Consider the following 12,965-nt stretch of genomic DNA (forward strand, 5'->3'; position numbering starts at 1 on the left):
AAAACAGATTTCTATAAAGTAATGGCAGGTCAACAAAACATGTAAATAAGTGACTGCATAAATATTCACCTCCTTTAAAGTGACTGATCTAATTCAACAGAGGTCCAGCCAACTTGTGCTAGGAGTCCCACAAATAGTGAAATGGGGATCACATTGCCGCAGTGACTGTGTCTGAAATGATTGTAGAATAAAGACACCCGTGTGGAAGGCCCAGTCATTGGTTAATCAGTATTCCTGGCTACCATTGCACCGTGAACATAAAAGAACACTCCAAGGAACTCAGAGAAATGGTTGTTGAAGAGTTTAAGTCAGGGGATGAGTACGAAAAAATTCCATGGCCCTGAACATCTCCTGAAGTTCAGTTAAATCCATCATCATTATATGGAGGGAATTTGGCACATATGTAAATGTGCAAAATTGAGCTTGTTGGCCATCAGACAAGATGCCACCACAAACACACCATCCCCACTGTGAGGCACAGTGGTGGCAGCATCATGCTGTAGGGATGCTTCTCAGCAGTCAGCCCCAGAAGACTTGTAAAGGTAGAGGGTAAAATGAATGCAACAAAATATTGGACAATCTTATGCATACCCCTTCAGATAAAGTGTTACTGAAACTTCAGAATGATACCTTTCTAAAGACACATTTGTTGTGCTTTACTTCAAATGGTTCAAACACAGCATTCAGTTTAATGTGGGTATTCCTGGATAGGGATTTCTGACTACTTTACATGGTGATTTTTCACTTAATTTCAGATAGTTTAGTTGTGTAGTCTAGAGAGACTATAACATGTATTAGTTTCTAAAGCCAGTCCTCTTTATATTTGCATATAAATGCCACCAGGATTCTGTGGAAACTTCCTCAAGTGTAAATATTTGAAATCTTTGTTGGTTGAACTTAGCACAGCAATTAAAAGTAAGTAGCGCATGTAAACTAATCCAAAATGATGCCTTCAATCTGATAAGATTCTGAGGTGTTTGTCTAGACAACGATATAAAGATAAGATAACTATATAAAAGATGTTCTGTCCACCATCTCCACACACGAAGCTGAAGTCACAAGACTGAGGAGAAAGAAGACAAAATCCATTTATCACTTTTACTTCCTGCATCAACTTAGACATGAAGACACTTGTCATGTTTCTACTCATCTGTGCCGTGATGGTCCTGAATAATGCTGCTGGTGAGTTTAACAGAGAAATGAAGATGGGAGAACCATCCGTTCGGGGGGGGGGGGGTTAATCCAAAAATGCAACAAAATAGCCATATTTTCAGTTAAAATTATATGGTGAATACCACCCAAAAGTAACGTTATTTTATGTTGTGTTTCTTCTGCCATTTATGGAGCATCTGTATTGTTAAGTTGCTGCTGAAAACAATCTGACAGAGAGCATCGGGCCCAAAATGGGCACAGTTAATTAGGGGCCTTCCTCACTTTAGATCTGATAGGATTCTCCTCCAATCATCATTTCTTTTTTTTTAAATTTGTGTGCAGATGAGGATCACATCCTCAAGAGATCAATATCTTGTCCCCACGGATGGAGTGGTTACAGGGGCCGCTGTTTCCTCTACATTTCAACACCAATGACTTGGGGTAATGCTGAGGTAATCAGAGTTTTTGGATAAAATGTGACAATACAGTGACATTTGGATAATTTTCTTTAACTTCTTTTCCGGCAAAGGTTGTCAATTGGCATAATTTTTGAAGTACTTACATTTTATTTGAGAAAGTGTCAACATATTGTGGAAAATCTTCAGGTAAAATGATCTAGAGTCCATATGTTTGGTCAAAAAAAAATCCATCTACCTAAAACCAAGAGACTGTATGTGGAAACGTAGCCTGTAATACCTTGGCACCACTTCATGCCTCGATCTATGGATTTGTCAACCCTTTAGCAAACCTGTCTGAGCCGAGGGGGGAACCTTGCGTCGGTGCACAGCTTTAGTGAGCAGAACTTTATTCAGTCATTGATCCTGAGCCTCACTCATTCATATCCACTCACATGGCTTGGAGGCTCAGATGCAGAGCAGGTACGTTACTGAAGACTGAAACCAAAATGTTACAGAAATCTTCCCTCAGCCCATGATGTCCATTTTCTTAATTGCTGCTCTGATCTTTTAGGAGGGTACCTGGTTCTGGAGTGATGGTACTCATTTTGACTTCAACTACTGGGATAAGGGCCAGCCTGATAACTATTTACATGCTCACTGTCTGCTCATGAACTATGGAGGTAAATTTATGTACAGCTTTTCTTTTTTTCTGAGGTCTGAGCATAATACAGACGTTCTTACATGCATTAACATGTGCAATCATGTACTTAAGAACTGTACCTGAAGTTTAGATGCTTCACCTCATTACCTGAGTTTAGATGAGCCAGTGGTAGTCAGTTCATCCCTAATTACCTCTCTCTGTCTGTTCACAGGTAACAAGAAATTTGATGATCAGCCCTGTTCTCGCACAAGGCCATTTGTCTGTGCAATGAAACCGTGAAGTCTCTTTGGATGACAGAGGCACCTACAGTACAAAGGACATTGTTTGAGAAATGTCCCTTCAAATACTTCTAAGTCTATTATTTTCCTTTTCTTATGTCTAATCCAAAGAGTCAGGTAGAGATGTATCATCATAATCTCTAACTCTGGCATATTTCTGTTCTTTGACTGTAACAGGATTTAAGCAATGATACCATTTTGTTAATTTAACTGTTTTCTTCTCAACAACACAATAAAGGCCTGAGCATTGAAAAAAGCAGCTATTATGAGTCTGAATAGATTGTGGTTTTTTGATCAATCTGCCTGAAGCATGGGGTTGGTGTTGGAGGTGCTGCCCTGCAGTGGTTCATCTCCTATCTACTCCATAGCTATTGTTTGAGCAGCAGCGCCACCTACTGGTAGACTGAACACAGAGCATCACAGTCCTCCTCCATTTAACAGACATAATGACAAGTATAAAAACACAACAGAAGATCAGTTTTCAACACCAACTCAAGATTTATTAGGATGTTCAGCTCCTAATTTAAATTTCATCATTAGTTTAAAAGTTTGCTGTTTAACTCTTGAATTTCCAGATTTCCAGACCTAAAACACAGGCTCTTTGAACTGTTTTAGACTGCTAGATTACAAACTCTGTTCAAATGAAACAACACAAAAATGTACATTGAACTCATTCATGTGTGCTTTTTTAGTATTAATTTTTCATCACATCCAGCAAACTGTAATCACTCCATACATCCATGTACATCCTACATCCATGGACATGTGAAACAAATCCATCTGGCATGTCAGGTTAGTTACCACCTCCTGTTGTCAATTTCACCAGTAGCTTCATTGTTAATTAACCAAGATGTTTCTGCTTTAAGTCAAGTGAAACTTTATTTCTATAGCACATTTCATACACAAGGCAACACAATGTGCTTCACAATCATAGGCAAGTTAAAAACAAAAACGAAGGTACAGAAGAAAAAGAAGGCAGAAAGTCAAATAAGTACAACACACCCATCACACATTCGCCACACAAATTAAAGCGTACAAGCACATACCTACAATAACCCCCCCCCACACACACACACACATACAGCCACACTGTAAAACAAGCAATAAGATCCAGCCATAAATTGATGCAAAGAGTAAGGTTTTCATTTTGCTTTTAAAAGTGTTTACTGTTGGAGCCGCTCTCAGGTCAGCAGGCAGGGCATTCCATTTACTTGGGGCATAGAAGCCAAAAGCAGCCTCCCCTGCTTTGGAATTTATGCGTGGTATGGACAGAAGACCGCTGCCCGCAGACCTGAGAGTTCTGGCTGGTGCATTGCTAATTAGCATGTCTTTAATGTACTGAGGTGCCAGGCCATTCAGTGCTTTATAAACAAGCAACAAGATCTTAAAATCAATCCTAGTTTGGACCGGGAGCCAGTGGAGGAACTTGAGGACTGGCGTGATATGTTCAGATTTTTTGGTTCTGGTAAGAACTCCTGCTGCAGCATTTTAAATGAGTTGAAGTCTCTGAATAGATGATTTAGGAAGGCCGGTGAGTAAACCACTGCAGTAGTCTAAACTGCTTGTGATAAATGCGTGTACTAATTTTTCTGAATCGGGTGTTGACAGAAAGTTCCTTATTTTTGAGATGTTTTTAAGGTGAAAAAAGGCGGAAAATCGAATTGTTCAGAAAAAGTCGAAATGTTGAGATTATAGTAAAATGTTTAGAATAAAGTGTAAATGTTGAGAATTAAGTGGAAATGTTGGAATTATAGTTAAAACATTGAGAATAAAGTGGAAATATTTATATTATAGTTAAAATGTTGAGAATAAAGTGGAAATGTTGAGATTATAGTAAAATGTTGAAAATAAAGTCAAAATGTTGAAAATAAAGTGGAAATGTTGAGGTTAGAGTTAAAATGTTGAGATTAAAGTGGAAATGTGAATAAAGTGGAAATTTTGAGAAAAAAGAACAAATGTTGAGATTGTAGTTAAAATGTTGAGAATAAAGTCGAAAAGATGAGAATAAAGTGGAAATGTTGAGAATAAAGATAAAACGTTGAGAATAAAGTTGAAATGTTGGGAATAAAGTCAAAATGAGGAGATTACTTTTTAAATGTTGAGATTAGAGTCGAAATGTTGAGAATAAAGATGAAATATTGGGAAAAAGGTAAAAATTTCAAGTTTAAAGTTGAAATACCATTTCAAATCTGAAGTCAAAATGATGAGAATAAAGTTGGAATGGTGAGAATAAGGCCATAAAGTTGACAAGAAGGTTGAAATTTCAAGAATAACGTCAACATTTTAAGAATAAAGTTGAAATACAGTTTCAAGATTTAAGTTGAAATGACAACAATAAAGTTGAAATTTTTGATATACAGCCTAAATGTCAAGGATAAACTGGAAAAACAGTTTCAGAACTAAAGTGAAAATGACGAGAATAAATTTGAAATGGTGAGAATAAAGTCAAAACCAACTTTACAGCAAATCTTAGACACTGTTTATGTGAGCTAAAAGAGGGAGAAGCTCTTTGTTGTTAAACCCAATTCTGAAGAATAGTTTCACATGTTCATTGATAAGGCATTTTGTAGAGTAAGTTTGTTATTGTCTCTATTACTCCTACATTAGCATGAGGGACATCATGCTAATGCTTCCTCTTCCTTTGTGTCTGATCAGCTGTAGATACTAACCGCTGATGGACTTCACCTTGATATGTAATGAGAAAGCCAGGGGAGATCAGTCACTACTGATCACGTACAGCTTGCTGGCCAAAATGGAATCTCATCATTTTGACTGTCATTTCAGAGTGGCCAGCATTATTTTTCCCTTTACCTCTGGCCCTTATCCTCTTCTACAGATACTTAAAGCATGAATCATGCCTCTGCATTGGCTTGAGAGAGAAACACTCACACTATGGCCACGTTCTTAAACTGATAAAATGTCAGGGCCAAACATTTTTAAAGAAGTCAAATGTCAGCTCTAAATCCATTCAGGTGTGTTTGAACTACAGAGAGCACAGAGACACCCAGGGACCAAACCTCAGCCTAAACCCAGGATAGAGAGGTTTGGTGAATCTGTTCTCAAAAGTATGAAGGTGGACCAGTTTATCAGATGAGACTCTGTAGAAGGACAGGGTCCCACCAGGATGGTCCACATAGACAGCTACTCTAACAGAGACAGAGGCAGCGTGCGCCACTTTAGTTAACACGTTATTGTGACGGACACTATACTCGCCATCATCGCAGAACAGAGTCCAGAGGGTACCGTCCAAACTCGCATTCTTCACTGACTCCTCTCCTTCTGACACCTTTAGCTCACCACTACCTCAACCTCCCCATCCAGCTCCACCTCCCAGTAACAGGTCCACTTCCAGCTCACAGGGGTCTGAGAGAGAATGAAATATCACAGATGCAGGTTATCGCCGGTTCATGTATTACCATAGGTGCAGACAGTCAAGCAAACTTTTATTTCATGTTAACGAGTGAATAATGTCTGGAAACCATGGCTGCTGCAGACCTGAGTCATCACTGCTACATCTCAAGTTAGCAAATACAACCCCAATTCCAATAAAGTTAGGGCACTGTGCTAAATTAAAATGAAAACAGAATGCAATGATTTGCACATCTGTCAATAGAACATTAACAACATACCATATGTTGTTGAAACATTTTACTATTTCTTTAAAATAATGTTAGCTCATTTTGAATTTGATGGCAGTGAAATGTCTGAAAGTTGGGACGGGGCAACAAAAGCCTGGAAACGTGGAATTAATGAAAAACAGCAAGAAGAGCATTTTGTAACTAAATAGGTTAACTGACAACAGGTCAAAAACATAACTGGGTATAAAAGGAGCATTTTAGCAAGGCAGAGTCTCTCAGAAGTAAAGACGGGCAAAGGTTCATCAATCTGCAAAAAACTGCTTCTAAAAGTTGTGGAACACTTTCAGAGAAATGTTCATCAACGTAAAATATAAAGACTTTGAATATCCCACCATCTACAGTCCATAACACCATCTACACATCCAGAGAATATGGAGAAATCTCTGCGCACCGGATAGGTCTAGAGGGCAGTTTTGGAAGCTTGCAAAGAGTTGCAACCAGAGGGACAAAAGTGGTGAAAATGGGTTAACAGTGACAAAAAAAAAATTGATTCAAGGTAATGGAAAAGGGAAGAAAAAGTGGCAAAAATTGGTCGAAGTTTGCAGAATCAAGCCATCTGTTGTTATATGCTGATGATACCAGACAGTGATTTTTTTCTGTGTATGGATTGAGCTGGTTTAGAAACTATTTTTGTACTGTTCTGAAGCACACCCTCGTTTTGATGGCCTCTTAAAATAATTAATTTATACAACGAAATAAGGCTCGAACAAAATGGGACCAGTTAACGTATACAAAATGACACAAATTATTTTAGTTTCAAACGTGAATTTGAAGCTTTATTTAAGTAAGCAATAACTGATAAATCAAACAGTTAATAAATTAAATTAATGAAATTAAAAGGGCTGTAGGCGCTGGTCACAAAGAACACAAGAGGGGTGGTGAATGTGGCTAACCATGCAATGGGCCATTGGACCAGCCACTACCTCTAACTAAAACTACCTAACCAAAAATAATGACTGAAGATGGAAAAGAAAACAACGAGAAAATATGACAAAACTACAGCCAAACTAAAACAACAAAACCCAACAATCTTGACATGCATGGGGATGAATTAACTAAGGGGGAAAAGAAACGCTTGGAAAAACAAATTACTTAATTAATGAAAAGGGAGGGTTAACTTGACATCAGGAAATCCTATCCGAAGGTCAACAGACTCATCATCCATGCAGGTACAAACGACATTTCCAAACAGCAGTCTGAACTTTTATTTTATTTCCTCCACCTCTTTAACACAGTAAATCAGTTCCATTTAGGTGTTTTTATTTCTGGCCCCACCCCCACCTGTGACCAAGACACCTGGTCCTCCTCTGCCTGTGGCTCTCACAACGTAGGTTTTATTTACATTTTTGATGCCTTCTGGCAGAGAAGGCATCTCTTCAAGGCTGATGGGCTTGGGTTGCCGTCTGCTGCCACCAACCTGACATACGGCGTCCAGCATGCCCGCCTGCAGCCCAGTCCAGCAGAGACTGATGTCCCCCCTGGTCCTAGTCCCTATCATTTCAGTTCCTCTTTTAACAGTAACACACACCCTACTGGACTCGGACCCTCTGATTTTCCCAACTACTCACCTAGCGCGGTCATTATTACCACCAGAGAGCACACCAACTACCACCGCAAATCTGCATAATCTTAATCCCATAATCTCACACACCCCACCATCTGACCCCCCAAACATCACACACTACACTTAACATGGCCCTTTTGAAATGTGAGATCTCTTTTAGACAACGGTTGTCTTATTAATGGCTTGATTTTAGAAAATAATACTGATGTTATGATTCTAACTGAAACTTGGCTCAGCACTGATGCACCTGCAACCCTTACTGAAGCCTCCCTCCCTAACTACCAATTTTCATAATCTTCAAGACAAGGTAAAAGAGGAGGGGGGACAGCCACAAGTCTGTAGCACACCATGGTTTTAGAGACATTTTATGTGATGAGTATTTATCTTTTGAATATCACTCCTTTGTTTTTAGCATTCCTCCCATACTATGTTTAACCATCTATAGACCACCTAAACGTTGCACCTCTTTAATGACAGCATTTTCAGAGCTGCTCTCTTTTATCCACTCTAAATATGACAGAGTTATTTTTTTAGGTGATTTTAATCTTCATGTAGACAATCAGACTATTTTATCTTAGAATTTTTAAACCAAATTAATTGTATGAATTTTATCCAACATGTTACACAGCCCACCCATAACAGAGGTCACATTAAAGATCTAGTGATTACCTATGGCCTGTCAGCATCTGAATAAAAGAGAATCAAAATTAAATGCTTCATTTTAAAATCAGATACAACCAGTTATCATTTGATCATTCTGCGAGGTTTAATTCATTATCTTTTGTAAATATAGCTGCTTTTGTATGGAGTGATAACAGTGTGCTGTATGCGATGACAAATAATACTAAAAAGTTCATTTTAAATGAACATTTCATTAAATGTAATTTTGTTTGTACTGGGTGTCTATCATCAGAGGTTACAGAGTTTGTAATCTAGTCATCTAAATCACCTCTCAGAGTTTTTCTTGTAGGTTTTGAATTCTGGACTTTCTAGTGTTAAAGAATAACTGTTACACTGATGATGAAATGTAAATCAGAAGCTGAATATTCCAATAAATCTGCAGTTGGTGTTGAATATTGATCTTCTGTTGTGTTTTATACTTGTCATCATGTCTGTAAAATAGAGGAGGACTGTGATGCTCTGTGTTCAGTCTACCAGTAGGTGGTGCTGCTGCTCACACAGTAGCTATGGACTAGATAGGAGATGAACCACTGCAGGGCAACAACTCCCAACACCAACCCCATGCTTTAGGCGATTAATCAAAGAACCATGATCTATTCAGAGTCAGAACGGCAGTTTTTTTTTAATGCTTAGGACTTTATTGTGTTGCTGAGAGGAAAAACAGTTAAAATCAGAAAATGAAAACATCCCATTACCATCAAATTACAGAAATTTTCCAGGGTGAGAGATTATAATGATACTTATCTACCTGATTCTTTGGATTAGACATTATAAAGGAAATTATAGACTTTGAAAAGTATTTGAAAGGACATTGCTAAGAAAATGCCCTTTGTACTGTAGGTGCCTCTGTCATCCAAAGAGACTTCACGGTTTCATTGCACAGAGGAATGGCTTTTTGTCAGAGCAGCACTGATCATCAAATTCCCTGTCATCTGTGAACAGACAGAGAGAGGTTATTAGGGATGAACTGACTACCAATGGCTCGTCTAAACTCAGGTAAGGAGGTAAAGTATCTAAACTTCAGGTACAATACTTAAATTGATGATTGCACATGCTAATGTGTGTAACAATGTCTGTATTAGACCTCAGACCTCAGAAAATAAAGAAAAGCTGTACATAAATTTACCTCCATAGTTCATGACCAGACAGTGAGCCTGAAAATAGTTATCAGGCTGGCCCTTAGCCCAGTAGGTGAAGTCAAAAGAAGCACCATCACTCCAGAACCAGGTACCCTCCTAAAAAACAGAGCACCGATAACGAAAATGGACATCATGGGCTGAAGGAAGCTTTCAGTAACATTTTGGTTTTAGTCTTCAGTAACGTACCTGCTCTGCATCTGAGCCTCCAAGCCATGTGAGTGGATATGAATGAGTGATGCTCAGGATCAATCTCTGAATAAAGTTATGCTCACTAGTGCTGTGCACCGACGCAAGGTGTCCCCCTCAGCTCAGACAGGTTTTCTAAAGGGACGAAAAATCCACAGATAGAGGCATGGAGTGGTGTATTACACACTAAGTTTCCACATACAGTCTCTTGGTTTTAGGTAGATTGATTTTTTTAACCAAACATGGACTCTAGATCATTTTACCAGAAGATTTTCCGCAATATCTTGACACTTAAATAAAACTTCAATAATTCAAAAACTATGGCAATTAACAACCTTTGCTGGACAAGAAGTTAAAGAAAACTATTCAAGTGTCACTGTATTGTCACATTTAATCCAATAACTCTGATTACCTCAGCATCAGCCCAAGTCATTGGTGTTGGCATGTAGAGGAAACAGCGGCCCTTGTAACCACTCCATCCGTGGGGACAAAATATTGATCTCTTGAGGATGTGATTCTCACCTGCATACAAATTTGCAAAAGAAATGATGATTGGAGGAGAATCCTATGAGATCTAAAGTGAGGCACATGCCACTAGACCATTTTGGTGTTTTCAGCAGCAATTCACAACAAAGATGTTTCAAAAACAGGAGAAGACACATAACTTCACATAACTAACTCAGAAAATGAGACATTATACCTGAAGACTGAAATATAGACTTAGAAAATAGAATGAAACTTTTTAGCTCTACTCTGTCTCATATTGGTTCAAGGTCTTTCAGTTTTCTAAAACTAGAGAGAATGCCAGCTCATCTTCCTGAATGGATACTTCCACTGTCTTTTCATCAGACACTGCTTCTGCAACAGTTGGATGGATATGACAACAGTCATTGACTTTTTTCATCTGTACTTTGCATGCACAATAATATCTCAGTTTTCAGTCTCTCTATGTTGTCCACTATCCTTGAAAACTTCCAAGGAAAAGGACTAAAAAAAGGAGGGACAAAAGGACATCTTTCTTTATTCTTGGCTACAGAATGCTAAATAACTTGATTTTGGGTAGTGTTCATCAGATCATTTTCACTGTAAAAAAAAAAGAAAAATTAAAAGGGAGCCTTTTCTGTTGACTTTTTTAAAAAATTGAAATGATGGTTCTCGCATCTTCACATCAGGCTCTGTCTGTGGGGAAAGCTGAAAGGTTTAACAGAACAGTCAGTGACTGACTTTACACATAGTTTTCTCTCCATAAAAGAACAGCGATTGTATGCTAAAATGTCAAATTTCTCTGTTAAACTCACCAGCAGCATTAGTCAGGGCCATCACGGCACAGATGAGTAGAAACATGGCCAGCGTCTTCATGGCTGAGTTGATGCAGGTAGTAGAAGTGATGAATGGATTTTGTCTTTCTTCCCAGATTCGTCTTCTTCGCTTCTTGTGTGGAGATGGTGGACAGAGCATCTCTTATATACAGTTATCTTATCTTGATATCTTAGTCTAGACAAATACCTCAGAATCTTGTGGAAGGTTCCAAAGAATCTGGGTGGCATTCAAACACAAATATCAAGAGGAGTGGCTTTAGAAACAAGCACATGTTGTGCTTTCTCTAAACTTCACAACTAAACTGTCAGATTAGAGTCCTGGAATTAAACCTTAAAGACTCAGGGCATTCTGGGGGCGCCTCACTCTTTTACATTCATTTTGTTTTTAGAAACCTTCTTTAAGTAGTTACCATCAAGTCATATATCATTTTTATCAAGTTTCAGTCTAGCTCATTTAGACTGCAAACTTTAATTTACTTGGTCTCAGAATAGATGGAATTATAAAAATAAGAATAAAAATGCCAGTAGAAATTTAAAAGCTTTTTTTTTTTTTTTTAATCTGAACTGACACAACCCAAGGAAGTTTTTTTTTCACTCTTTAGAAACTTTCACTTTGATGTTTAGGGCTTGGGACAAGTTTGTGTTCATGTCTGACGTTTTCTCAGTAAGTTACAGTTATTTGTTATAAAATTATCCTAGGTGTTGTTTCACTGAACTCTTTCATTTAGTTTTATTTATCCAGTAGATGGGTAAAACATTTTTAGAAAATTATTACAAAGATTGAATTGTCATCAAAAACGGACACTGAATCAAATGTGACTTTCATGTAAATTATTATTTGAGCATCAACAGCAAATGAAACTAATGCAACAAATGTCTATAAAATTTCTCCTCACAAGCAAATGAACCGTATTTACCAGAAAGAAAAATATATTGTTTTCATATTTAAAATGTTCAAATGATCCTCACAAACACATGATCAGAAATATTGTGATGCAATTAAAGTGCAAATCATTTTGATAAACAACACAAAATGGAAATATTTCCAATGCAAATGAGCAGAGTGCAAACAAAACAACAGAAAAACATGCTTAATGCAAATGATCAGCAAGTGCAAACTATCTTAAAAAGTATATGTTTATACTATTTACATTTATACTCGCAGGTCAGGACAGGACAGACCCAGGGCTTTATGGCATTTTTTGTACCAATCTGAAAATCTGTGCAGGAGAGTACTTTCCATTCACAAAGCCTTGTACTCCAGGGACTCTCTTGGGGGGAGAAATGTGGAAGCAGGTGGACAGTGTCTCTCCTCAGGTCCATTCCACCTAACACCTGGCTCCTGAGCCTGAGGTGTTGTGTTGCCATGCACCCTGTCTGCTCCACTGACTCTTCTTCTTCTTCTTCCTCTTCTGGTCTGGGAGCAGGGGCTGTGGCGGGGTATGGTGTAGCCCTTTTTCTCCTCTGCTGGTAGCCCTCCTGGATAGCAGGAAGCCTGCTGATGGAGACAGTGGCGTCTTGAAGTCCTCTCCCATCCTCTGGACTGAAATATTTAAGGAAGAAATTACAAAGATGTGTAAGATCTAAAAGTAAATATCCATCCATCTTCTTCCGCTTATCCGAGATCAGGTCGCGGGGGCAGCAGCCTAAGCAGGGAGACCCAGACTTCCCTCTCCCCAGCCACTTCGTCCAGCTCTTCCTGGGGGATCCCAAGGCGTTCCCAGGCCAGCCGAGCGACATAGTCTCTCCAGCGTGTCCTAGGTCTTCCCGGGGTCTCCTCCCAGTGGGACTTGCCCTGAACACCTCACCCGGGAGGCGTCCAGGAGGCATCCGGACCAGATGCCCGAGCCACCTCATCTGGCTCCTCTCAACGTGGAGGAGCAGCGGCTCTATTCCAAGTCTCTCCTGAATGGCCGAGCTTCTCAACCTATCTCTAAGGGAGAGCCCAG

The 12,965-nt window shown here is 38.9% G+C and overlaps 2 protein-coding genes across 2 annotated transcripts; one reads left to right on the forward strand and one right to left on the reverse strand.

Annotated features, from left to right (window-relative positions):
* The first annotated feature begins 1,052 nt into the window (after window positions 1-1,052).
* LOC121505025 (galactose-specific lectin nattectin-like) lies at window positions 1,053-2,519 on the forward strand. The gene is made up of 5 exons (XM_041780144.1): window positions 1,053-1,182; window positions 1,495-1,604; window positions 1,896-2,030; window positions 2,122-2,230; window positions 2,423-2,519. The coding sequence occupies exons 1-5, from the start codon at window positions 1,122-1,124 to the stop codon at window positions 2,488-2,490; spliced, it is 483 nt and encodes a 160-aa protein (XP_041636078.1). The 5' UTR covers window positions 1,053-1,121; the 3' UTR covers window positions 2,491-2,519.
* Window positions 2,520-9,236: 6,717 nt separating this feature from the next.
* Window positions 9,237-11,056, reverse strand: LOC121504326 (galactose-specific lectin nattectin-like). Its single transcript, XM_041779038.1, is given in 5 exon segments — window positions 9,237-9,304; window positions 9,499-9,607; window positions 9,698-9,832; window positions 10,110-10,219; window positions 10,996-11,056. Coding segments are annotated over 5 exon segments (483 nt in total).
* Between the last annotated feature and the right edge of the window lie 1,909 nt (window positions 11,057-12,965).

The sequence above is a fragment of the Cheilinus undulatus genome, linkage group 22 (genome assembly GCF_018320785.1).
Source record: "Cheilinus undulatus linkage group 22, ASM1832078v1, whole genome shotgun sequence".
Classification (NCBI taxonomy): Eukaryota; Metazoa; Chordata; class Actinopteri; order Labriformes; family Labridae; genus Cheilinus; species Cheilinus undulatus.

Coding starts and splice junctions, on each gene's coding strand:
- LOC121505025 (XM_041780144.1), top strand. CDS start 1,122: ATGAAGACACTTGTCATGTTTCTACTCATCTGTGCCGTGATGGTCCTG. Junction 2,031..2,121: donor GAGGCTCAGATGCAGAGCAG/GTACGTTACTGA, acceptor CTGATCTTTTAG/GAGGGTACCTGGTTCTGGAG. Junction 2,231..2,422: donor TCTGCTCATGAACTATGGAG/GTAAATTTATGT, acceptor GTCTGTTCACAG/GTAACAAGAAATTTGATGAT.